This window comes from Ursus maritimus, unplaced genomic scaffold (assembly GCF_017311325.1).
Source record: "Ursus maritimus isolate PB19 unplaced genomic scaffold, ASM1731132v1 scaffold_25, whole genome shotgun sequence".
Taxonomy (NCBI): domain Eukaryota; kingdom Metazoa; phylum Chordata; class Mammalia; order Carnivora; family Ursidae; genus Ursus; species Ursus maritimus.
Window position 1 is genome coordinate 29,592,140 of NW_024425008.1, and position 23,970 is coordinate 29,616,109.

Consider the following 23,970-nt stretch of genomic DNA (forward strand, 5'->3'; position numbering starts at 1 on the left):
AAAAAAAAAAAAAAAAAGGAATGGAAAGCCGAAGAACCTGAGTGGGAGCTTCACATCACCACTTCACTTCACTCTGAGAAAACAGCCCAAGAACACAAGCACTCTATTGGCAAAGATAAATTGTTTTTCCCCAGCCCCATGCCTTACGGGCTCCGACCCAGGACAAGCTACTTCCTCTCTTTCAGCCTCCATCTCTTCATCTGTCAGATAGAGGTGATAACAATACTTATCTCATCGGTTGCGGTGAAGCTTCAATGAGATAACACATGTCAAGTTGTGCAGAACCTAACAGGATGATTCCAATTTTGATGATGATGATGATGATGGAAGGTCTTTTCTCCTCTGTCCTCCCCCAGCGTAATGAAACAGAGTGAGCTAGATTCTATAATAAATATACTAGGCAACAAAGCCCTTGCCTTCACAGAGTTTAGAGCCTCGGTGGAGAAATTAACCACTGGTAGGTGACAAAGAAGTAATTTCTAGAAGCAACTGCTAAATGTCAAGTGAGTGTTCCAGGCAAACAGTGCTGTAGAATTTCAGAGGGCACTGACCCTCATATCTGCCCCCTGGTCACACAGCGAGAATACAGCCTCACCCTGGGGCTTTGCAGACCTGCTGGGGGGTGAGGGGTGCGGGAAATGGGGGGACCACTGGCAGATGTCACTTCCAGGTACCCCAGCCACCAAAACCATGCCTCTTTGACTTACCATATTTGCCTAACAGCAAGAGGGGAGGTGGAAGAAGGTTCTACAAAGAAGTTTTTGCTCACAATGACAATTACAAATTCCTTCCTGCTTGAAGAATTCTCACTGTAAGCGGTATCGTTAGCATTCCCATTTTTCCTACCACAATGATGATAACGATAAACAATGTACTTTCAGCTCATCTTGCATTTACTGTTTATCACTTAGCCAGGCACTGGGTAAGTACCAGATAGACAGCAACTCAGCCAACCTTTACCCACAGTCCTTCGAGGGAAAGATCATGATCCCAGATATGAACTGAGTGTCTGCGGGGATTATTTCACTTGCTTGGGTCACTCGCTAAGTGTCGGAGCCAAAAAGTGAACACGGGTTTTGCCAATTCCAACACCCCTGCTTTAACCATGGCACTGTTCTGTTAAAGACTCTGGCCCACGGGACTCACGTGGTCCTCTTCCCACCCCATCACCCATACCTCCAGCTTTTATCAAACAGGGAACCAGACACATGCAGAAGTACTGACCAGCCCACAGCACAGAGAAAATCAACCAATGCTGCATGGATTCACCTCAATGGGTAACTCACTTCCTACTATCAAGTCCTGCCACTACCACCTTGAGGACAGAGCTGGCAATACAGATAAACCTAAAGGGGGCCAATGACAGCCCACTCATTAACTAATGGTCTTGTAAAACTCTGCCCATCAGTTCAAAGGGATAGATCTTTTGTTTATAGACCTTGATATCCATAAGGAAAAAATGATATGGCTGAAACGAAATTCACCAAATTCATGCAGGCATAAATTATGCAGAGGGGCATTTCTCACAATAAAGTCATAGGCTGAAAGAAGGATGATTTCCCCACGATAGAGACACAGATCGGGTTTGTTTATACATTATCCTGTTGGTGGACATCCGGTCTTCGCTGATGGTAGATGAACTTCTTTGACTTTGGTCTTCATTGATGATAAATGAACTCTACGAATGAGTCCTACAAATCTGATCACCTTCCAAATATTATCACCTTTCTACGAGTGGTTCAGCCAGTACCAAAAACTGACCACTCACAAGACCCTCAACAGATCAGACCAGAAATGACATGACTGTAAGCAGCTATTTGGAGCCTTAAAAAACACATAGAACCAAGTTTCTTATGGCTTGAAGTCCAACTTCTCCATGCCAGGCCATATTTTCAAATTCTTCCGCATGGCATATAGTCAATTAAAATAGTAAAACATACAGTCAAAAGATTTTTGCTAAAAGGATCAGCTCCTCATGAAAGATGATTCCCTGAGCTACTAATTGAAGAAAGCTAAAATTGGAAGGGATTCACTCATCTAATCTCGCTTGACAGCTGTATAAGTTGAAGACAAGACAGGTCAAATGACTTGCCCAAGCGCACAGAACAGGCAGTCTCGGAGCAACCATAGGGCAAACACAAGCAAATCAGCCACGTATATAAACCCAGGCGGATTATTTACCTGAATTTCTTACATTGGTGTTGTTCAGTTTGGAGTCCTTGATTACCAAGTGCTTAATCCATAGAGTAGGGGCTGTAATTTCTGGAAAAAAAAAAAGAAGAAGAAGAAGAAGAAGAGAGAAAATAAAGTCTGGGCAAAGGGAGTGATTAACTTGGAGGGCATCCCCCAGACTTCAGGAGATTTTCTAAAGCCTGAGGCATCAAGGCTTTGAGCTTTCTCCCTCATTTCACATCCACTTTGTCCCAGTGCCCTCTCCCTTCTCACTACGGAAGCTCCTCTCCCTGCCAGCTCCTAGGAGCCAACCAGGGCCTCCCCTGCTCAGAGGCAGAGTGGTCTAAGTCCAGAGGCTCAGAGCCGCTCCATCCAGGAATAAAAATATTATCCCAGGAGGTGAGGAGCATGGGCCAAGCCAAGTCTCTCTCAGCTGCTTCCCTGGAAGAAGATTTAAAGGGGATAAATCAACAAATGAAAGCCAAACAAACCACAGAGACCATTTTGGAGGAAACGGCTGAGCCGCAACAGATTTCAGCTTGCTGAGACTCTGTTCCACGTGGGAAGGAAGGCGATGAGTCCGATGTGTGCGTCAATATCCTTCCTAACGGTTTCTCATGAACACAGGCTGAATCCCTCCACCCAGAGAGCTTGGGGGCACCTGTAGGCCCTTCAGGGCTTGGGTCACACAGTGGACAAGTGTTATGAGAATCGGGAGGACCCTGAACACACTAAAGAGTGATGAGTTCTTCAGTGAGATTGCTGGGGTGATCTCCCAAGGTGACATGGTCTCCATTTCTCATCTGATCCCTCAAGATCCCAGACTTGCCAAAAATCCAGGAGATTTGTGGATCACAGAAACACAGAAACAGCTGAATTTCTAGGCATGAACACACATACATGTGCCCCTACATGACCAGTTGTAAAGGATAGCTCACGTTTCAATCCTTCTATCTAGAGCTGAGCCTGTGCTAGGGACATCCACAGCTACAATACGAACAAGTGGCATAATTTCTTTTTATTCCTGTCTCCCTGTCCAGTCTCGTGGTCCAGGTCTGGATACACTCAGCTGAAAGCTGCTCAAAGGTCACTGCATATTATACTAAGAGCCCAACCTCATTGTCAGACTTTCTAGAAACTGCACTCTGCCCAGCTTCCTCCCCCTCCTCATGGGAACCTGGAGTATATGGCAAACACACCAAAGAATGTAGGCCATGAGCAGCTCAAACTCAGATAGAGGCCAGCCTTCTGCACCCCATGCTCTTTCCGTCTACTCCTCATAGCTCCAGGGATATCCAGCCTCTATCTTGCTACCAGCTACACCATTTATCTTGCTCTAGAATTCTCTCTCAAATGCTCTCAAGGTCCGTCTTAGCCAAACCAGGTCCACTAACCAATCTCTTTGCTCCTACTAGTCCCCATTCCCACTATACCCTCCCCTCAGTTCATACCAGTCCCCACACTGCAATGCCCCGATTCTTACCTTTCCCTTTCAAGATCCAGCCCAGGTCCCATCTCTTCACATAGTCTTTCCCCAGACCACTGTGATCTCTTTCTTCCAAAAATGTCCAGTACATAAAAACTGAGACCATATAATTTAACACATAAAGCTCTCTAGTAGTTCTAATTTTTTTTTGAGAGCAAAGGCTTCATCTCAACTATTCCTTCTTTGTCCCACAGAGGCCCTAGCACAATGCTGGGCACAGAGAAGGAACTTATAAGTGTCGGTTCATCTACTGAAGGGACAGTGCTGGCCTGTCTTTCTCAGCCATGCCTCCTTGGTCTTGGCAGCTCGAAGGGTCCATCCAGGCTGTGTTATTGTTGGAAATAGGCAGCCAGGCAGGAAGCCTGGCTAGAACAGAGGGCCTTTCCAGAAGTAGAGAGTGTACCAGTTCCTGGGAGGATTTGCATTTTTTTAAAGGTTAAAACAACCCAGCCTAAACTGGGAAAAATTGAAATTAAAAAAGAAAAAAAAACTAATAATAAAGCTTATACAAACATCCAAAGGCGACGTTCCTCAAATCTAAAAACGGGTGGGAGCATATGAGTCGGAAGTAATATAAGAGCTTACCATCTCCATCGAACACAGGCTGAGTCTCCATCGTGGGTGTTGGCTTCGACCCGTCATCTGAATTGAGGGTTAAAAAGAATCGAAAAGAGACTACCATTATTGAGGTAAATACTATCTACTCTCCAGCACTGTTGAATGGTTGGGGTTTGCACATGGCCCGGCCAAGTCCCAATGAAGAGACAAGAGAAAGAAAGAAAGAAAAGAAAGAAAAGAAAAGAAAAGAAAAGAAAAGAAAAGAAAAGAAAAGAAAAGAAAAGAAAGAGAACAGGAAGAAAAAAAAGTACAACAGAGAGACACCAACAGTAAGACAAACCCAGGTGTATGTTCACCATCCCGTGGGAGGGACAAAAGGGAACTCAACTGTCATGGCTTTGGAGGGCCCTTCCTCATCAACCCGCATGTACCGGCATGATGACTCTGTCAGCCCCAGGTCCTCCCCACAGGAAAGCTGCGGGGGGGGGGGGGGGGGGGGTTGGGTGTGCATCTTCCCCAGCAGTCCTGAATTTTTGGCCAGGCATGTTAGGATAAGGTTGACATACTTTGTGGCATCAAATTCTGGTGTCCCCAGCTCCTTCCTGACCTCTTGTGAAAGGTACCAGCCTAGTATCTAGTGGCCCTCATTGAAGAGCTTAAGGAAAACAAGAGATTAGCTATTTCTCTGTCCTCACTTAAAAAGGAAGAGAAGGCAGGAAGGACCATCCTCTCTCCAGTATGCTAAACTGAAGAGAATCAGGAACCCTTAGAACACTTTGAACTGTGAAACATCGTGCCCTCCCATTCCCGGTGAGAGGTGGGGGCAAACAAAATAGAAAGGGATGTGAGAAACTGCACCCTGGATTGGCTTTGAAATTTCCACCGTAGATGGGAGCACAAAGTTCCCAGTCACAAAGTGCTAATGCACGTCGTTCCAGCACAGCTGGCAGCTCTCTGCAGGTCAGGAGTGAGTGTAAACTTTACCACCTTTCAGGACTCTGGGTTCCCTTCATCAAGATCCCCCAGATCCATAGTGCAGGGTGGTGTCTCTCAATTATTTTCATTACTGCCCACCTAAAGAGCATTTTTAGAGTTTTTTTCCTAATCACTTTCCTAATGAAATATTAATAACACAGACACACTGTATATCTGTTGATGTACTATATGTGTAGCTATGTTTTATATGTAAAAAGAGCAAGCGTTCTTTTGTCCCCCTGCCCCCTAATGAATCAATTTCCCCTTCTTGGGATTTCTGCCTCCATGGAGAATGCATAGTTCCGAGATTTCTCTGTGTTCTCCTTGGGTGGGGGCGGGGGAAGAAGAGCCCCGTGGTCTCAGGCAATGGGATGATTACATCATCCCCCAGGGATCTTGTACAACTGAACACTATATTCTCCGAGCATTAACTATTTTTTTGGTCATTTTATTCAATCATTTATTTTATATGTATTTATTTATATTTGTTTGTTTTGCCAATGGTTCTTATTTTTAAGCTTTTGGTTATTATAATTGGTATTTATTTTTTATTTTAATGGAAGAATAATTAACATACGATATTGTATGAGTTTCAGGTGTACAACATAGTGAGTTGATGTTTACAGACGTTACAAAATGGTCACCGCAGTAAGTCTAGTTACCATCTCTCACCACACCAAGGCATTGCAATATTAGTGACTATGTTCCCTATGCTGTACACTACATCCCCATGTCTTATTTGTTTTATAACTGGAAGGTTGTACCTCTTAATCCCCTTCACTGAGTTCATCAACTATGGAGAATGCAAGTTCTCAGATAGTCTCTGCGACGCCGGTCAGATCCCCCATAATAACAACTCTCTGCCATTTGGAGCTCCAGGAACCTTTGGCCGACTTCCCTGCATCTTATCAGGGAGGGAGGAAAAACACAGTTCTGATCCCTTTCTTGCACCAACACCCGACCCTTGGGATCTTCAGACTGAGAGCTAGAGAGAGACCCTAATCGTGGCTGGAGGCTGAGGCCAGCAGCCCGACCGTTCCGTGACACATGACCCTGCTATTATTCTCCTGTGCTGACACCAAGACCCAGCTCCCACCAGGGCCGAGGCAATCCTCCACCATCTGACAATCATCCCAAGGAATGAGAGGCAGCAGGGGGAGAGGAGTTAACTTGCTGGATATCTTATTTGCCTCGAACTGGAGTCCAGAACAGGCATCTTTTGATGCAAAACTGTGTCCGTTTGATCTGGAAGTCAGCGAAGGAGAATAAACACAGAGCAGAACCACACAATGTCATTTTTTTTAATAGCATCACCTCCCCTGACTCTATTAACACCTCTCTCCATTGAATTCGATGAGCCACTGAATGAAGTCTTTGGGCAGCTGCAATGCACGTTTGGTTGCTCCTGCCGGATGCCGAGTTCACAGTCTAAATAGCCCAGAGCGGCGTGCTCAGCCCCTGCACGCGGGGTGGCTTCACTTTAGGGGCCGTACGGGTCACAAAGGGAAAGTGAGAAATCAAATGTTCCCTGAGGGACAAAGGTGAGAACCCAAGTGCAAAATGGCGCATGCAATATTTTAATTTCAACTATAATCCTCCCATATTCCAAGAGCTGTAGCTCTCTCTGGAGCAGGATAACAGAAAACATTCTGCTGCTTTCTCCCATCAACCAGATGAGAGTCCGGGACCGCCCATCTGGTGTAGCAATCAGCAAAGGTCCATTGCTGAAGGAGAGGAAGAAGTGTTTCCAGTCTCCCGCGAAAGTTTGGCACTTTTGCAGGCCAAGGACCTCCACGGTTGCCCAGATGCAGGCCCAGAGCCCACATTGCAGGAAGGCACGTGCAGGGAGTGAATCTTCCTGCAGGGCGGGGTCACCAAGGGTGAGGAGATACAGCTGTGAGGCCACCATGGAGGCACTGGATGGAAATCTTTATGAAATGAGAAAAGACAAAGTGCCCCGTTGCCAGGAGAACCACCTGTGAAATTCAGCTGCCCAAAGGATGAGAAGCCAAGCCAAAGCCAACAGGACCCTCTGACCATCATCTCCGGGCACCTGGGCACCTGGCTCCCAACCCAGCAAACAAGCGCACCCTTCTACCAAACATAGGTCCAAGGCCTGGGTCCAAGGTCCACATCACTTCTGCTTCCTGGCAAGACCTGGGACAATACCAGGCCCCACACTGAGTCCTGGGGAGAGAGAAAAGCTTCCACGCAGTCTCCGAGTCTCCAGTGGGGTCACACTCCAGATCCTGGCTTTACATCCAATAAACTGGGTAACCTGAACCCCTCGCTTTTCTTCTCTGGACAGTGATCTTCTCCTCTAAAAATGAAGGATGCCTGCCTCCCCATTCTCGGGACAACGTGCAGGAGTAAAGACTTTAAAGGCTCAGCAGCAAGGACTTTAAAGGTATAAATACCATGAGTATAAACCATCTTATCCAACCACTTACTTTTAAAATTGGATTTACAAAATTAAAATCCTATCAAAGTTTTTAAATTCAAAAAAATTAAGTAAACCTTTCAATGCAGTAAGAAGATGAACAACCCGATTTTAAAATGAACTAAATATCTTAATAGACATTTCACCAAAGAAGATGCACAGACAGCTGAGTGATACCTGAAAAGATGCCCAACACGATTAGTTGTTAAGAAAACGCAGATTAAAACCACAGTGAGGAACCACTATGTACCTCCCAGAAGAGCTAAAATTTTAAAAATAGGAAACACCAAATGTCGGCAAGGGTGTGGACAAACTAAAACCCTCGTTCCTTGCTGTGGGAATGGAAAATGGAGTAGCCATGTTGGAGAAGAGTTTGGCAATTTCTTTGAAATGTTAAACATAAACTTACCATTCGACCCAGAAATTCTGCTCTTGGGACTCCATCCAAGAAAAAGAAAAACACATCCACCCGGAGACATGTGTGCAAATATCCACAGCAGTATTACTTACATTAGCCTCAAACTGCAAACAATCCCAATGTTTGTCAACAGGTGAACAGACGAATGGGGAGAGAGATATATATCTCCATATAATGGAGTATTACTCAGCAATGAAAAAGAACGAATTCCTAATACATGTGACAATAGACATAAACTTCAAAAACTTTAGACTAAATGAAAGAAGCCATGTACAAATGCTACCTATTGTAGGATTCCACTTAGATGAAATGCCTCGTAAAGCTAAGTCTAGAGAGTCCAGATCTGTAGTTGCCTGGGGCTGGAGGAGGCAGCAGGGGTGTAACTATAAATGGGCACAAGGTTTCTTTTTGGAATGATGGAAGTGTTCGCTGGTAATGGCCCCGCGATGCTCTAAATGTGCTAAATTCATTGAACTGTACATTTACGATGGGTGAATTTTATGGTGTGTAATTATGCTTCAATAAAGCTGTTAAAACAAAAGGGGAGGTAGTGCCAACGTCATCTCAGATCCAACCTCAGGCAGCGGCAGCTGAATTATTTCAGTGCTCCTTAATGGGCACGGAGACTCTCCCATATATTTTAAGGACAAATGTGTCTGTCTCAGTTGACACACATGCACATGAGGCTGTGATAGCTGGTGCTCATCGTTGGTGGTTCTCTTGGACCTCAGAGAGCAGGACTCTAGCTCTCTTTAACACCACTATTCTCTTCCAGAATAAGAAGAAGAGGATAGAACATTGAAAAAAGCCAATTCGAAGATTATCATTTTTCTTACAGGGAGAAAAATGTAAATTTGGAAACATTAAAAAGATAATAAAAAGTAAAATGAAAAAATAAAACAATAAAAGAAAAAATAAGGAAAGCTTACATTCATGAAAGAATGAACAAGGCAAACCCGACAGAATTTCTCCAGGATGATGTCAAGATCGACAATAATGAGATCACACTTTGCAACACTCAGTTTCTGGCAGGTGGCTTTGCTCATCTAGTCTCACCACTGGCCAGCCCAGAGGAAGTCACCAGGCAGATAAAGAGAGACAGAGTCTCAGAGCAAGGAAGTGATTTGCTCCAGGCCCAGAGGCAGTGAGCAGCTCTGGAAACTGCCCAGGCCCAGAGCCCTGGCGTTTGGCCTTCCAATTTCTCCAACCCCCAACCATGCTTCATCCTTAAGGTGCAGCCCCAGAAAGTTGCAGCACCCGCAAGGGCTCTGTAAGCCTGTCCAGACAGTGGGTTTGTGTGACAGCACAATTCCTTGCCCTGCGAGAAGGCCTGGCCCACGCACAGACAGCTGGAAGTCCCTTCGACCCCCAATGACACCATTCAAAGCCTCCTCTGTTTGGCTTTTTGATTCCTGATTGACGTTCCCTGGCAAGTGGAGATAAAGGCTGAGGACAATGTTGATCCGCTCTGACTATTCTCAGCGAAAGACTTTTCAGAATAACAAACAAAACAAAACAAAAACTCAAAAACATTGGTGTGCTTAAGGGACTGAATAGAGCCCACGAGGTCCAGGGAAGCAGGGCCTGGCCTTTCAAGGGGCTGGCAAGTCCATTGAGGAGTTAATTGTTTGGGTGTACAATGAGTTTATTCTAACCACATACAAAGAGCTTTCTCTTCCAGGTCCTTCAAAAGCAAATGTGTCAAAGGGGCCAGAGGAGGAATCTGTATTAATGGCATCTCTTGGGGTCTCTGAGACTGAGGAGCCTTGGAGAATGAGGAAGAAAGAAATCACCACCCCCCTCCTGAGATTCAGAAGGTCTCTCCACAATCCCAAGTCCCCTTCGATTCTTGGGCTCTGCCCAAACCACGTCCATCAGCGGCCACCCTCCTTCTTGAATTCTTTTAGGCTGCCATGGGTTGTCTTTTACAAAGACATGGAGATAAACTTCAGCCTGATAGAAATACTGGAAGGTTCTTGCTTTTGACTGGACCACATTTATGCCAGAGCCACCAGCCACCTCAGCGTGTGACTTGGTGACTCAGTGTGGACGTCGAAATGATGTATTCTGGGCATCACAGGGAGACAACAGTGCCTGTTTGCAAAAGTCCCTTAAGACCCTGGCCCAAATCATACCAGGAGGAGGATAGAACTTCAGTCAACATTTCCTGAGATGCATGTCCCACGAACAGAGGAGGCTCAGAAATGTACTGTGAGCTGTCCTAATCCTGACCTCTGAGAACAGGGGTTATCTGGGCACTTCAGGTCCTTTCCAGAGCAAGAGATCAATGTTTTGCATTCCGTCCACCCCCCTGCATACTCCCTCACAAAAGAAGTAAAAACAAGCTAAGGCTGTCTTTTTGCAAACAATTCCCCACATCCTCAAGCTCCACATTCCCCTGAATAAGAGTAAAAACATGATGCTGGTGAAAAAAATAGACCAGACATGGAAGAAGAAGAGGAGAAAGAGGAGGAGGGAGAGGAGGGGAAAGTAGGGGGGAGGAGGGGGGAGGAGGAACCACCAGCCACAGAGTCCGTTCCGAGCTGGGTTCACAAAGAGAACTAGGCTAATTTTTTTCACTCTTTATTTTGAAATACTGATAGATTCCCAGGAAGTTGCACAAATAATACAGGGAAGTTCCATGTATGCTTCACCCAGTTTCCCCCAGTGGTAACATCCTCATAGTGAATATACACATATAGGTAACCTATAATTATATAGGTAACCTCATTATCGTACAATATCAGAGTCAGAACATTGATAGTGGTGTCCAGGGACATCGTCCATGGACCTTATTCACATTCAGCCCGTTTTACACGTACTCATTTGTGTATGTGTGTTAGGGGGGTAGTTCTATGCAATTTTATCCATGTGCAGATTCGAGTAACCACCACCACAATTAAAATACAGAACTAGTCCATCACCACAAAGATGGCCCCTTTATCATCACACCTGCCCCCCTCCACCTCATCTCTCACCCCTGGCAACCACTACTTCTTTCTCTATCTTCATAGTCTGGTCTTTTCTAGAATGTTATATAAAAGGAATCATGCAGTATAGGACCTTTTGAAACCAGCTTCTCTCACTCTGTATAATGCCCTTGAGGTCCATCCGATCGTGGTTTGCACACCCCGACAGTCTGTACCCTCCTACTGCTGAGTCCTATTCCACAGTGCGGAGGCGCCGGCTGTGTTTCGCCCACTGAAGGACATCTGGGTTGTTTTTCTCTTCAGTGACCACAGATAAGGCTGATCATCATCCGATCATCCATGTGAGGGTTGAAACGACACAAGTTTTCATTTCTCTGGAATGAATGCTCAGGAGTGCCATTGCTAGGTTATATGGTAAGTGTTTCGTTGTTTACTCTTTACAGAAACTTCCAAAGTATTTTCCAGAGTGTGTATCATTTTACATTTTTACCAACAATGTAGGAAAGATCCAGTTTCTCCACAGCTTTACCAGCATTTGGTATTGTCACTATTTTTTTTTTAATTTTAGCTCTTCTAACAGGTGTGTAGTGATATCCTATCATGATCTTTTTTTTTTTTTTAAAGATTTTATTTATTTATTTGACAGAGATAGAGACAGCCAGCAAGAGAGGGAACACACACAGGGGGAGTGGGAGAGGAAGAAGGAGGCTCCCAGCGGAGGAACCTGATGTGGGGCTCGATCCCAGACCACCAGGATCACGCCCTGAGCCGAAGGCAGACGCTTAACGACTGCGCCACCCAGGCACCCCCCTATCATGACCTTACTTGGCATTTCTTTATGGCTAATGATGTTGAACATCTTTTTTGTGCGTTTATTTGCCTTCTGCAGATGAGCTCTGGCAAAATGTCTATTCGTGTATCTTGCCCATTTTTAAATGGAATTGCTTTTCAACTGGTTGAGCTTCTGGCAGCTCTCTACATGTTCTAGATAGAAGTCCGAAGTCGGCCATGTGCTTTGTAACTATTTCCTCCCATCTGCACTTTTTGTTGTTGTTGTTCTCTTCACAAGATCTTTCAGAGCAAGCTCTTAATTTTGATTAGGTCCAATTTCTCAACTGTTTTGGATCATGTGTTTGTTGTTCTAAGACACAAAAGCTCTAGGTTCACCTAGCTATGGTTTCTGAGAATCTTCTCCTATGTTTTCTTCTAAAAGTTTTAATAGTTTTATATTTTACATTTAAGTCCAAGATCCATTTTGCATTCAGTTTTGCGTAAGCTGTGAGGTTTGGGTTGAGGGTTTGGGGCTTCTTGTTTGTCCTTTTGCCCATGGGTGTCCAATCGTTAGGGCGTCATCCTCCTCTGAACCGCTTCTAGGCCTCTGTCCCATCAGTTTGCCAGCCCTGTGCAGGCCTTTCTCTAGGTCCTTTACTCTGCTCCACTGATCTATGTCTGTCCCTTGGCCAACACCACACTGTCCTGATTACTAGAGTACTGTAAGTCTTAATCGGGGTATTATGATTTCAACTTTGTGACATTCTGGAAAAGACAAAATTATGAAGGCAGTAAAAAGATCAGGCGTTGCCAGGGATGGAGAGCACAGAGGATTTTTAGGGCAGTGAAAATACTCTGTATGATACTGGAATGGTGGACACGTGTCATTATACATCTGACCATTCCCACAGAAAGTACAACAGCAAGAGTGAGCCCTAACGTAAACTATGGAACTTGGGTGATAATAACGTGTCAGTGAAGACTCACTAATTATAACAAATGTGCCACTCTGGTGTAGATGTTGATAGTGCGGAGGCTCTGACTGTGTGGGGGCAGGGGCTATATGGGAAATCTGTGTACTTTCCTCTTAATTCTGCTGTGAACCCAAAACTGCTCTAAAAAAAAAAAAAGTCATGTTAAAAAAAGGAAATGAAACAAACATTTTTAAAAGGGGAGAGGTCACAGCATTTGTTCAGAAGAACACAGGGAAGCATGAATTGAAAATTCATCAAGGGTCATGGGGGAGTAAGGCATTAAAGATCTCTTTGTTTTAAAAAATCAGATACAGTGATACCTCCCACTTAATCTTTCATTTTGAAATTGTTTTAGCTATTCTAGCTCCATTGTCCTTCCATATAAACTTTCAAAGAAGCAACTCTTGGATCTCAGTTTCCTTTCAGCAGGCACAGTAGGACCCGAGATTGGCAATTTGTCGGCTTCTCCCCCAGGAGCTTCGTGGCGCTCAGAGCTGGAGACAGTAGCTCAGATGTGGCCCAGATGTCTTTGTGCCCACACACGGAAATCTCTGCCTCCGTCCAGGTTCCTGGGCCATGCCTGGAATTGAACTCACTCGGTCAAGGAACGGTGAGCCAATGAACATATTCTCAATGGCCCGACGATCTCTGAGTCCTCACCTGGACGTGGGGGACCCCACAAAGGTACCAGGCAGAGGGATCAAGAACTCGAATGGGAAGTCATCAGAGAGGGAGAAAAACCATGAGAGATTCTTAACTACAGAAACAAACTGCGGGTTGCTGGAGGGAAGGGAGGAGAGGGGATGGGGTAACTGGGTGACGGACATTAAGGAGGGCAGGTGATGTGATGAGCACTGGGTGTTATATGCAACTGATGAATTATTGAACTCTACATCTGAAACTACTGATGTACTGTATGTTGGCTAATTGAATTTAAATTAAAAAAAAAAAAAGAACTTGCCAGTGGGATGAGTGGGCTCATCCCAGGCACCTCCTCCAAGGGTCTTTCCTTAGAGGCTCTGGCCATGGGAACTACCAACCAGGGCTGCGTGGAGGGGCCACCTGCTTTGCCTCCCTGCAGAGGTGACAGCTTCCCAGCACCTAGAAGTCTGTACTCCCCAGGGAGGCTTCACCTCCACCTGAAGATAATCTCTGTAAAAAGAGGCTAAGAACCATCCGAATGTGAGTTCCTCAAGGCAAAGCCAGGCTCTTATCATGTTACTTGTCACCGGGTCCTCAGTGACTGTAATAAGCCTGGCACTTAGGAAGCTCTCAATAAATATTTGTTGAATGAAAGAATAAGAAGCCAAGTATAAACACCAAAGGTTACTAATAACACCAGGGACTCATAAGAATCTATGACTAGGAGGTTTACCAGATCCCCAAACCCCATTTCCTCTCCAGTCCTTGAAAAGGGGGATATGGCAGGGATGCAAACTCTTCATTTAGTATCCTCCATGCATTAACTTTCTTTCAGAGACCCCAGAATAGGGACTGGGGTGGAGGGCGGGGCTTGAGGACATGCAGCTGAGCTGGGGAGTGGGGAAGGAAGGAGCCAGAGCACAACCGCGCACACCCCTCTGCAACCCAACGCTGCAGAGCGGGCACCCTAAGGTGCCGGGCGTGGTCAGGGTGGCTTGGGGCCCCAGCCAGCAGCAGCCACACACATGCAGAGAGCAAAAGACTGCCTCTCGTGGGCCTGGAGCTGCCTAGGCCGGCTTCTGTCTCAGCAGGTGCTGTGGCAGAATGAATGCTTTTCCCTGGGGAAATCCAATGTGAGCAGAGGCCAACCCGTAGAGGTCATCAGCTGCCCGTCTCCATTCACATCCAACCCCAGATGGTAGGGAATCAAACTGTTGCCATCTGACGACCATGCTGACACGTCAAGTACTGACCCCGCCTCGCCCTCAGCGCTGGGGGAAGAGGAAAGCGAGGTAGCTGGGAAGAGGGGAGAGTCATTTGGGCAGGAGGGGTGCTCCACGGGTAGAAAGTCCTGAGACAGCCGCGATGACCAGCTCGGGGCAGGGAGGTGAGCCTCATTCAGGTGCGCTGACCACAGGAGGGCTGAGGCTGGAAGCCACACTGCCCCCCTCGTCCGGGATGCGCCACCCATCACCCCCGCGCGGAGCACGTCCCTCAGCCCTGAATGAGCGTGCTGCTTAATCCATCACCTGAGCGATGGGCCTTTCAAGCTGGCACCGACCTGGAGACCAGACTCCAAGAGAGATGCTAAAAATGGAGACACAGAAAGGGACCCTGGACAAATAACTGTGACTCACTCTTTACTTAAGAGCCCAGGGTATGGAGCAGCTCATGGGCGGATTAAAGCTGGACTGGGTTTGGGGAGTTCTGCCCCTCTCCCACACTGGCTTGACAAATACAGAAGGCTGTGCAGAAAATGCAAGCAGAGTCTGCTAATGTTTCTATTTTTCTCTCCCTTTCCTGAAATAGCTAAATCCCAGACTTCTTACAAGTAGGAAATATGCGGACTGCAGAAAACCCCTGATGGTCCTCAACGTTCACTTGCCCATTATTGTAGCATCAGCCGGGGATCGCCAGGGTGCTGGGTGCTTGGAAAACGAAAGCGCCCAGAGAACGGCCAGGAAAGAATTTTACAGGTGCTCTCCCCTAATTCTGCCATTCCGTTGTTCTTCAGCCCACCATCATCCCCTGGAGGCTGAGAACGCCCCTCCTGCACCTCACAAGCCGTCGTGCCCAGGAGCAGTCCCCGACTTTGCATCGGGCTAGCCCAGAAGCTCCCCAAATCATCCACGCTCCTTAGCATCGAGACCCCAGAAAGGGGCAACTCGGGAAAATCTGCAAGCCTTGGTTGGCCAGGAAAATCCACTCAGGGTAAATCCACGATCTCTAAACACATTCTGCTTCCCAGCCACGTCCCAGCTGTCCTTCGACCTGCTGCAGTTGAAACCAACAATTCATCTCTACCTCAGCTTCTGCAGCCTTCGACTGTTTTTAGCAGCAGACCGTCAGAGCTCAAGGGGCTGCTGGCGGCCCTCTTCCTCTCTTCTAATCATCCTCTGAAGCATAAATAAAACACATGTGGAGGCACGTGTGCCCCTCAACCCCCCAAACACAGCCCCCCCCACCCTGCCTTGCATCTCTCTTCAAGGGCAAAGGACCAAAGGAGAAGAAGGGGAGGGGAGCCAGGATGGGAGTGCCCCAGATCAATGGATATTTGAAACTCAAACACATGGCCCGGGACCTACGCTGCACGTGTTAATTACCACACATGTGCCCATAAAGGGGTCCGTTAAACACAAGGGGGTCAAAGAACAGAGTGAGGAAAGGACATTCCAAGGGATTAAGCAAATAGTCTGAAGTTCTGACCCTCCTCCCCTTCCAGCGCACGTGCATCTGGGTAAGATAACAGCGCCTCCCTCCCTCCTTCCCCCACTTCTCCCCTCGGGCCCCACACCTGTGGACCCAGGAGCTGCAAGCCAGGCCTCCTGTCTGGGCCAGCCGCCTGTGACCCGCTACTGCCTGGCCTCTCTCCTTCCTCCCTTCCTCCCTTCCTTCTGCTATCTCTCTGAGCCTCCTCCCCCAGCCTCCTCTGCTCGGCCTTCTCCTCCTCTCCTCCGCAGGACTAATTCCTGGCTGGCAACCAGACCCTCCGTCTCCGCACAATACACCTTTTCATTCCTTGCAGGCAGAGAGAACCGATCCCTCTGAGGCCTGTCAGTGGAGCAGACTCCCAACGGCAAGAGGGTGGGGAGAGAGAGGCCCAGGCCCGCTCTTCCCCTGCCACCCCTGCCCCCCCCCTTACACCCAGACCTGGGGCATCCTTTCTGGCTGTCCCCCTCACCCTGCTCGAGGGTCCGGGCCGCGCATCTCTGCAGCAGACCTTAGGGCTGTGAGCTCCAGCTCGAGGGAGATGCCATCTAGGAGACCCCACGTGAGGGCACCAGCTCAGACAAGGGGCCTTTGTGTCTTCCCACCTGCTGCCCTCCGGAGCACATTCCATTCTTAAGTGGCAGCGGAGGGAAGGACCTCAGCGGCCGACACAGGATATTACAAATGCCCTCTCACACCCTGTCCCCCTTCAAACCCCAGCTTCCTGGACAGGTGTGGCTTCAGGTGGCCCTTCCTACAGGTGGCCTGAGCCTGCTTTTCTCTGCACTGCCCATGGCAGACAAAGAGAAGAGGATTAGCACCTAAGCTGATCCTCCGAAGTAGAAGGAAGGGGAGGCTCTGGGCCAAAGTCAGGTCACTCCAGAGGCAAGTGAGCCCTAGCATCCCCCACCAGGCCTCTGCACCAAAGAGGAAGCCTCTGCAGAACCATCTGGGAGCCAGGAGCCCATCTGGCGGAGGGGAGCAAATGGCTGGAAACTGAGCAACTTATCTCTGAGATGAGGCTGTGGACTCTATGCCCCTATTCCTCACACCGTCCCTGGAAGAATCAGGTGTCCCTGTCCTCTCCCAGCTGCATCAGCAAGAGCCCACAATGGCCACAGGTTTGTCAGTTTTGTTGTCCACAGGGCGCAAAGCCACATCAACCTGGAAAGTACTTCTCTGTACGGTTTAAGACCCCAGATCCCATGGTTTGCATTTCTCGGCGTGGGTGCTCCATTCAGCACATGCCCTCAGTTCCCTTTGGTGGCAAATCTGGGTCGTCAGTTTTGCATGACTGCCGGTTGTTTTTTCTACCACCTCGATCTCATGCCCCAGAATAAAGGCGATGTTCCTAAAGTCTTCAGCTGCGACAAGTCATATCGAAGGCAGCTCCCCTTCACAACTCCAATAAATTGCAGACACACGTGCCATTCACAGTGTTGAGGAGCTCAGGTCTTTGCAGGAAGAAACATTCTCACCCCTCTCCCACTTTCCCACCTAGAAGGGAACCGCCAACACATATGGCTGCCTCTCCCTGCTCTGGGAAGGACTTGGAAAGGCATTTGCTCCCTTCTTTCTACCCACGAATGCATTCCTGCCTGCGGGAAGGCCCATTAGTCCGTGTTTTCTAGTGGGTTCCCAATGTTCCACTTCCACGTCCTCTTGGAACACCGGCATTCGGGCCAGCGGCTTCTCCAGAGTCTCCTTTCCTGCATTCGGGCAGGGTGGTTTTGCCTCCTCTTCCCATTCGCATGGGATAAGCATGCAGGGCAGGGTCCAGGGCCTCGCCTCCGTCTCCCTGTGACCACAGGTGCAGGACAAGCCCACACACCTCACGCTGACCCTATACAGGCCTGAAGCTCCATGTGGACATTTAAGAACATGAAGTTCCCAAGGCCCAGATTCGGGTGTGAAGCCTCAAACTCAGCCACCATCTCCTGGCTAGGTTTTTACCCAAGAGCCTGAAATAGGGGTTCTGGAGTGTTTGCACATGCAATGAAATTGGTATTGGTTCCCCATGCAGCTACCAGAGTGCATGCTCTCTCTCTCTCTTTCTCTGTTGTCCTGGAGGTAAGTGGCAGTGGAGTTTAGTGTCCTCCACACTGGAAATTATGGTCAGCATATCCCAGGAACCTATTTCTCATGTTGGCTGCTCCGCTAAACAGCACTCAGACAAATGCCTTAATTGAGGTTAGCCACATAATTTGTAGCGCCCAGCGCAGAATGCAAATTCAAGGCCCTTTGTTCAAAAAGCAGGAAAATAGTGCCATGAAGGGCACCAAACTATAAAGTTTTATCCTCTCTTCCATGGCCTCTCTCTTGACTTGTCATGGTGTCTTAAAATTTTCTATTTCATGTTGTTCTAGGTACAGAAGGGATGAAAATTTTTAGCATCCTGTGGAAGTCCCCACAGCACGCATCACAAAAGCGATATGCCAACAGGGTGACGAGGACGTGCACATGCAGGCCTCACTGTCCCTCTGGGCTTTACTTAACGAATTTAGACAGAATGATTAAGAATTCCAAGACAACAGCGGTACAGGTTGCAAACCTGTGAAGCCGGGCTCGTCTTAGTGAATCTGGATGTGCCGGAACGATTATTAAGAAGAATCAGCAAGGGGCAAAAAGATGTTCAAACTGGTTTCTAAAACAAGAGGGTCGGGGCAAACTTGGATATGCCTACCTTCATCCACCTTTTCGGTTTCATGCTGGCTACCTGGTCGTTGACTGAACTGCCCAGGAGCCAAGGTTCTCAGGGTCCCTGCCAGCTCTGTAGACTGCGCTCACTCCCCTCCCTCAGAAATTCTGGGAGCGGGGTCCCCACTGCCGTGTGAGCCCTACTTACCTCCTTCGGTGCTTCTAGGAAGAAACCCAGGATAAGAATGGAGATTTTCTGTGGGGGACTTTTAGCTTATACCCCGGCTCCTTCCATCTTGTCTAGAACTCTTCTTGGACTGGCTTTAGAAGCAAACATTTGGATAGAGCATAAAACTCTACTCACCTTTCCTTCCTGAGTTACCCTGGCTCAAGGGCTTGTCGGTGACTGAACCTTGGGTAAAAGAAACAAAAACGTAGACATTCAGAATGTATCATGGTTGGTTTCTTTCAAAGAGCTGGCAAAGCCTGACGTGCTGAGCATATGGTTATGTATATACATACATTGTATACACGTCTGGGGACATTATATACAAAGTACACACATACACGTCCAATGGCGTTCGTTTAACGTCAATGTCACTGCTATCACAGTACCAGTGAGATGAACCATGATTTCCAGGCACTGATCTTGACCAGATTTTTACAAAACTTCACATCTACAGAACTCCCTTGGTGAACGTTCCGGTAACTGTCCCTCACCTCCACTTCCCATTTCCCCCACTTCCCATCAACTCCATGCTCTGAGCCATATCCACTCAGTAGGGCCAAACTGAAAAGAAGCCCCTCTTACTGCAAATGCAATGATTGACATGCCTTGCTGGTGAGGGCAGGAAATCGGCGATTTTCCATCTGCATTAAGTAGAAAATTGTTGGCCCAATTGTACTGAATGGGCCAAAATAGTCCGAGGCATGGAAACAATTTTCTAGACGCAGCCTATTCCTCAAGGACTGGGTAGCATGTGTGTGTTTGGCCAAACGCTTTGCCCTGCGTATGAGAGGATGCCATGTGCACCCATCCTGCAGTCCTGACCCCGTGGCACTTGTCTTCTTCATGAAGCCCACACGTGCAGGGCAGAGCCAGCACGCCCACATAAAGCCATCTGTGGAGGTCCCGCCACCAAGAGAAAAAAAAAAAAAGAATCCCTATTTTCTCATTCCATATCATACCACTTCTCCATATATTAGTTTTGTGAGAATTCAATTATATGACCCTGCATGGCTTGTTTCTAGGGCATTTGTTTGCTTTAAATGAAACTTTCCAGGTCATTTGCAAGGAGGGCTCATTCCTGCCCCTCCCCACACCAACCCCAATTAAGGTTTCCAGTTTCCATGTAAACCACAAATAAAGTAAACTTTCCATTTTGGCCTGCAAATCTTGGTTTTCCAAATGTAGATACTTACTGCCCTTCCTTACCATTCCCTTTATGTAGCAGGGCCAGGAGAAAAATGAACAAATCTTGTGAAAAAAAGAAAAAGGATAGCAGGACAGCTATCCCTTGGAATTTCCCATAGGTTTTAGAATAATGCTTTATACTCTTCTTGCACTTAAAAATTAAAGATAAGTAAACAGATAAAACCTCATACACACAGATACGAAGAAATACGAAGCAGCTGGTGGATGGACTGGCTTTCTGGAGTGAGGGCTGAGCCACAGAGTGAATTAAGGGAGGGACTCCCAAGTCCCCTACCATCTGAATGGAAGGAGAGAGTGTGGGGCTTGTGTAAAGCCAAAATCCATGATCCCATGAGGTTGACCTAAGAGCAAAATTTCCCTATGCTCATAGAGCTGGCAATAGAAATTACTTAATTTCTCTATGGACTAGTGTAGTGGGTCACCATGAAGCAATGATTCCCTCCCTCATCTAGTCATCAAAACCACCCGAGAAGCTTCGCCAACAGGTGGACTCCAGGTCTCACTCCAGACCTACTGGATCAGACTATACAAGGGGGAGCCTTGCCACCTGGGCTCTCTTTAATTCCCCAGGCACTGCTGCTAACAGCCAGATTTGAGGGCCACTGTGATGAACGTTTTCCATTCCTCTGCATTACATTGTTCGGGGGAGGAGGAGCAAATACATGGCACACAGGCCCCCACTCTCTCCTCGTGTGCCCAGGACAGACATCGCTAGTTGATCGGTCAGCCTTTGATGCTGAACTCCCATTCAGTCTTAAAATCCATCTTAAAAAAGTGCTCCCAAAGCCCATAGCAACCAGAGTGCCCCAGCTAAAAACTTAAATGCCATTCTCTAGGGATTACAGCCGATGCTTAGGAAGTGAGTGTCGAACCAGAAACCTAAACTCAAAATAAAGAAATATATACACATAGGCGTATGCTGAGCCTGTCGCCCAGCTGCCTACAGAGCAAGTGTGTCAGTGTGGAGTCCTCTCCGACCTGGAAGAGGGCTCGTAACCACCCCCCCATCTTTCAACCATTTTTCCAAGGTTCCCCCACGAGATGCAGGAGACCAGCTAAGGGGTCTCTCTCCAACTCTTTTCCTTCTTCCCACCCCTCCCTACGGTACCTGAACATACAGGAGTTTTATTCTGCACAGAAGAGCCACTGATGGGCTTCCCATCTGGGGTGACACACCAGCAGTACCCTGTGTAAGTATGGCACTGCACCTGTTCAGGGAAGCGGGGAGGGGAAGAGAACCATAAGTCATGGGTCACCATATCAACAGTCAGCTCCCACCCCTCCCGAAGCGTTGCCATCGCGGCAGAGAAGCTGCTTCCGCCCCTCACCCAGCATCTGGCCCCACTGTCTCCTGCAGGTGGGTCAGTCGGTCACCCACAGGGATTATGCGTCTTCTGTGTGACTCCCAGGCACGACCACAGCAACCTCGCTACTTCTTATGTCTTTGAATGCTGGGTATCTTATATCATACCTAGATAGGGCCGCTTCGTTTTTCCTCTGAGGGTTCTCACCAAGACCTGCACATTTCCCCTCCCCCCCCACTCCCGCCCAACTGTAAAAAGTTCTGATTGGTGAACTAACTTGGCAAGTACAAGTTGGAATGCCACCATGGCAGGCTGACTTGACCCTTCTTTAACAAGCAGTGACAAGTAGTGGGCTCTTCTTTTTCTAGCTTCTCCCAGCATCATGCAGTCGGCCTGCTTACTGCTCAGGTGGCCCTCCTGAGACCAGGGCACATACTAGTGGCTGTAACCCCACTAGATGACGGGGTTAAGGTGAGAACAAAGTCACTCGACCCTGCAGCTTCTAGTTCTAGATGTCCTGCTGCCCCTCTGTGTGACCATCCTCAAGCCTCCATAATTGGGTCCGCCCTGTCTGGGAATAGTAAATAAAAGTGAGACTTTTGCTTCACTTGGGATAACTCTTCTCTCTCTTCCAACAGCTATCACTCTGTCCACCTCCTCTTACCCCACCCCACCCCACCCCCCCCTCTTTCCCATCCATTTCCCAACACAGAGTTCCTAAACACAAATCAGGGCCTCACTCCCCTGCTGAAAACCACTCCGTGATTTGCCATAGGATTCAGGAGAGAGATTAAGCTCATTTACGTGGGGCTCAAGGTCCTCCATGATCTGCCCCCTGCCTACCGTCACAGCCGCAGTTTACACCCATGTCTCCACATGCACCCTCCCATGGAACCACAGTGAAACCTTTGAAGCCTGCAAATGCACCCTAGGATTTCATGATTCTGAATATTTGTTTGCTCCAACTATTCAATGGTCCGGGATACCGTTCCCCAAATCATCCCCAACCCCCTCCTGGTCCCTCTGTGTTCCCACCCACTTCATGATAGCCTCTTTCTGCAAAGCAATCCCAGCCTCCCCACTTTCTCTTCTCCTGACCCTCCACACACCCTGGCTCCCTACATTCAGAGCCCTTATCTCCCCACCAAGACTGTGACCTTCCTAAGGCAAGGGACGGCATACTGGTTATTTTCTATCTTCTACGCATCCGGCAGGATGCCTGACATTTACCATAGGCATTTGATGAGTTGAATAAGTGCTTAATTATCATATTTCCTCAATTCTTGGTCCCCATCAATTCTAAAAATGTAGCATCACTTAAACAGCCCCACCATATTAAACGTGGACCTCAATGACAGGATGGGTGCCAACTGCAAAGATATTAACATGTGAAAAAAAGTGCCTCTTGGGATCAAGGACATATTGGAATCAAGGGTAGACAGTAACAGCATACAAATTGACTGGTGAAGTATATAGGGGTATACAAGCGAGAGAGATCTGATGGCCTGGGTGAAATCCAGAGTGTATCAGAAAGGCAGAAGAGCTACCAAATGGCTTCTGGCTTTGTGTGGGTACCAAAAGCTGTAGTTTTCCCCAAGACTAGCCGTTTTACTACAAACCTACCCCCAGAAAGCAGGATAAGAACAAGATGGAGGGCATCTTGTTCCTACCAGTATGATGACTGGGTTCCGTGTAAAGAAACTGCATTTAGTGCCCTTACCCCGGTCCCATATGCCAGGCTCACTTCATCTCATGGACACCGATAAACCTGATGGCCAGGGTGGCTGCCACAGATGCTCACCATGATCAACACCTTGGGCTGAGTCAGTGCTACCTTCTGAGAAAGCCTAATGACAGAATGGAAGAAACCCAGACAGACCCGCGTTTGAATCCGAATGCAGCCAGTTACAGATTAGGCATGTTACTTAGCTCTTTGAGCTCCATCTATAAAATGGGGAGAACAACGCCAAACCTGGAGGGCCCTGGCAAGGAAAACAGACAGTGTGAGTCCAGTGCCTGGCACAGGAGATGGGCTGGGTACAAGGTGGCCATGGCAATGATTGCTCTCAGCTGTGTCGGAGACACAGCCGGCCTCCTCCCGGGCCAGATCTCCCCTAGTAACCTCCAGAGGCTTGGGTGGGACACACTGCTGGAAACTTGGGAGTTCCCTTCAGATTCTGTCAGCCCTGCAGGGGGCAGTTCCTAGATGATTCCTCGCCAGCGGCAGCATTTTAATAGGGCCTGGCTAGCTGCTTTCTCCTCCCCTGCCAATAATCACCTGCAGGGGAAACCAGTTCCCAGGGCTGGGCGGCCACACTGACTCACTCCCAGGCGAGGGCCAGCTGACTCTACCCCCCACGTCCAACAATGGAGGCAGTACCTCTGGCCCAGCGCTGCCTGCTGGGGCTGGGTGCTGTGGTCACACAGACTGCGGAGGATGGCTGGACAAAAGCCCCCTCCTCCCAGGCATGCAGAGTCCCAGCCAAAGCTACTGAGGAGTGAACTAAATGCACGAGTAG

At 47.9% G+C, this 23,970-nt stretch overlaps 1 protein-coding gene across 3 annotated transcripts in view; it reads right to left on the minus strand.

Moving 5' to 3' along the window:
- The window catches only part of SMOC1 (SPARC related modular calcium binding 1), a 151,242-nt gene that overhangs the window by 32,403 nt on the left and 94,869 nt on the right, over positions 1 to 23,970 (minus strand). For 2 of the 3 annotated variants that reach the window (XM_040641718.1, XM_040641717.1), the window contains exons 4-7: positions 21,256 to 21,355; positions 19,077 to 19,124; positions 4,244 to 4,333; positions 2,182 to 2,262 (exon numbers count right to left, since the gene is read on the minus strand). In XM_040641718.1, coding sequence (XP_040497652.1) covers positions 2,182 to 2,262; positions 4,244 to 4,333; positions 19,077 to 19,124; positions 21,256 to 21,355 — 319 coding nt within the window. The remainder of the gene's footprint in view (positions 1 to 2,181; positions 2,263 to 4,243; positions 4,334 to 19,076; positions 19,125 to 21,255; positions 21,356 to 23,970) is intronic. The other variant, XM_040641720.1, reaches the window with a different exon arrangement.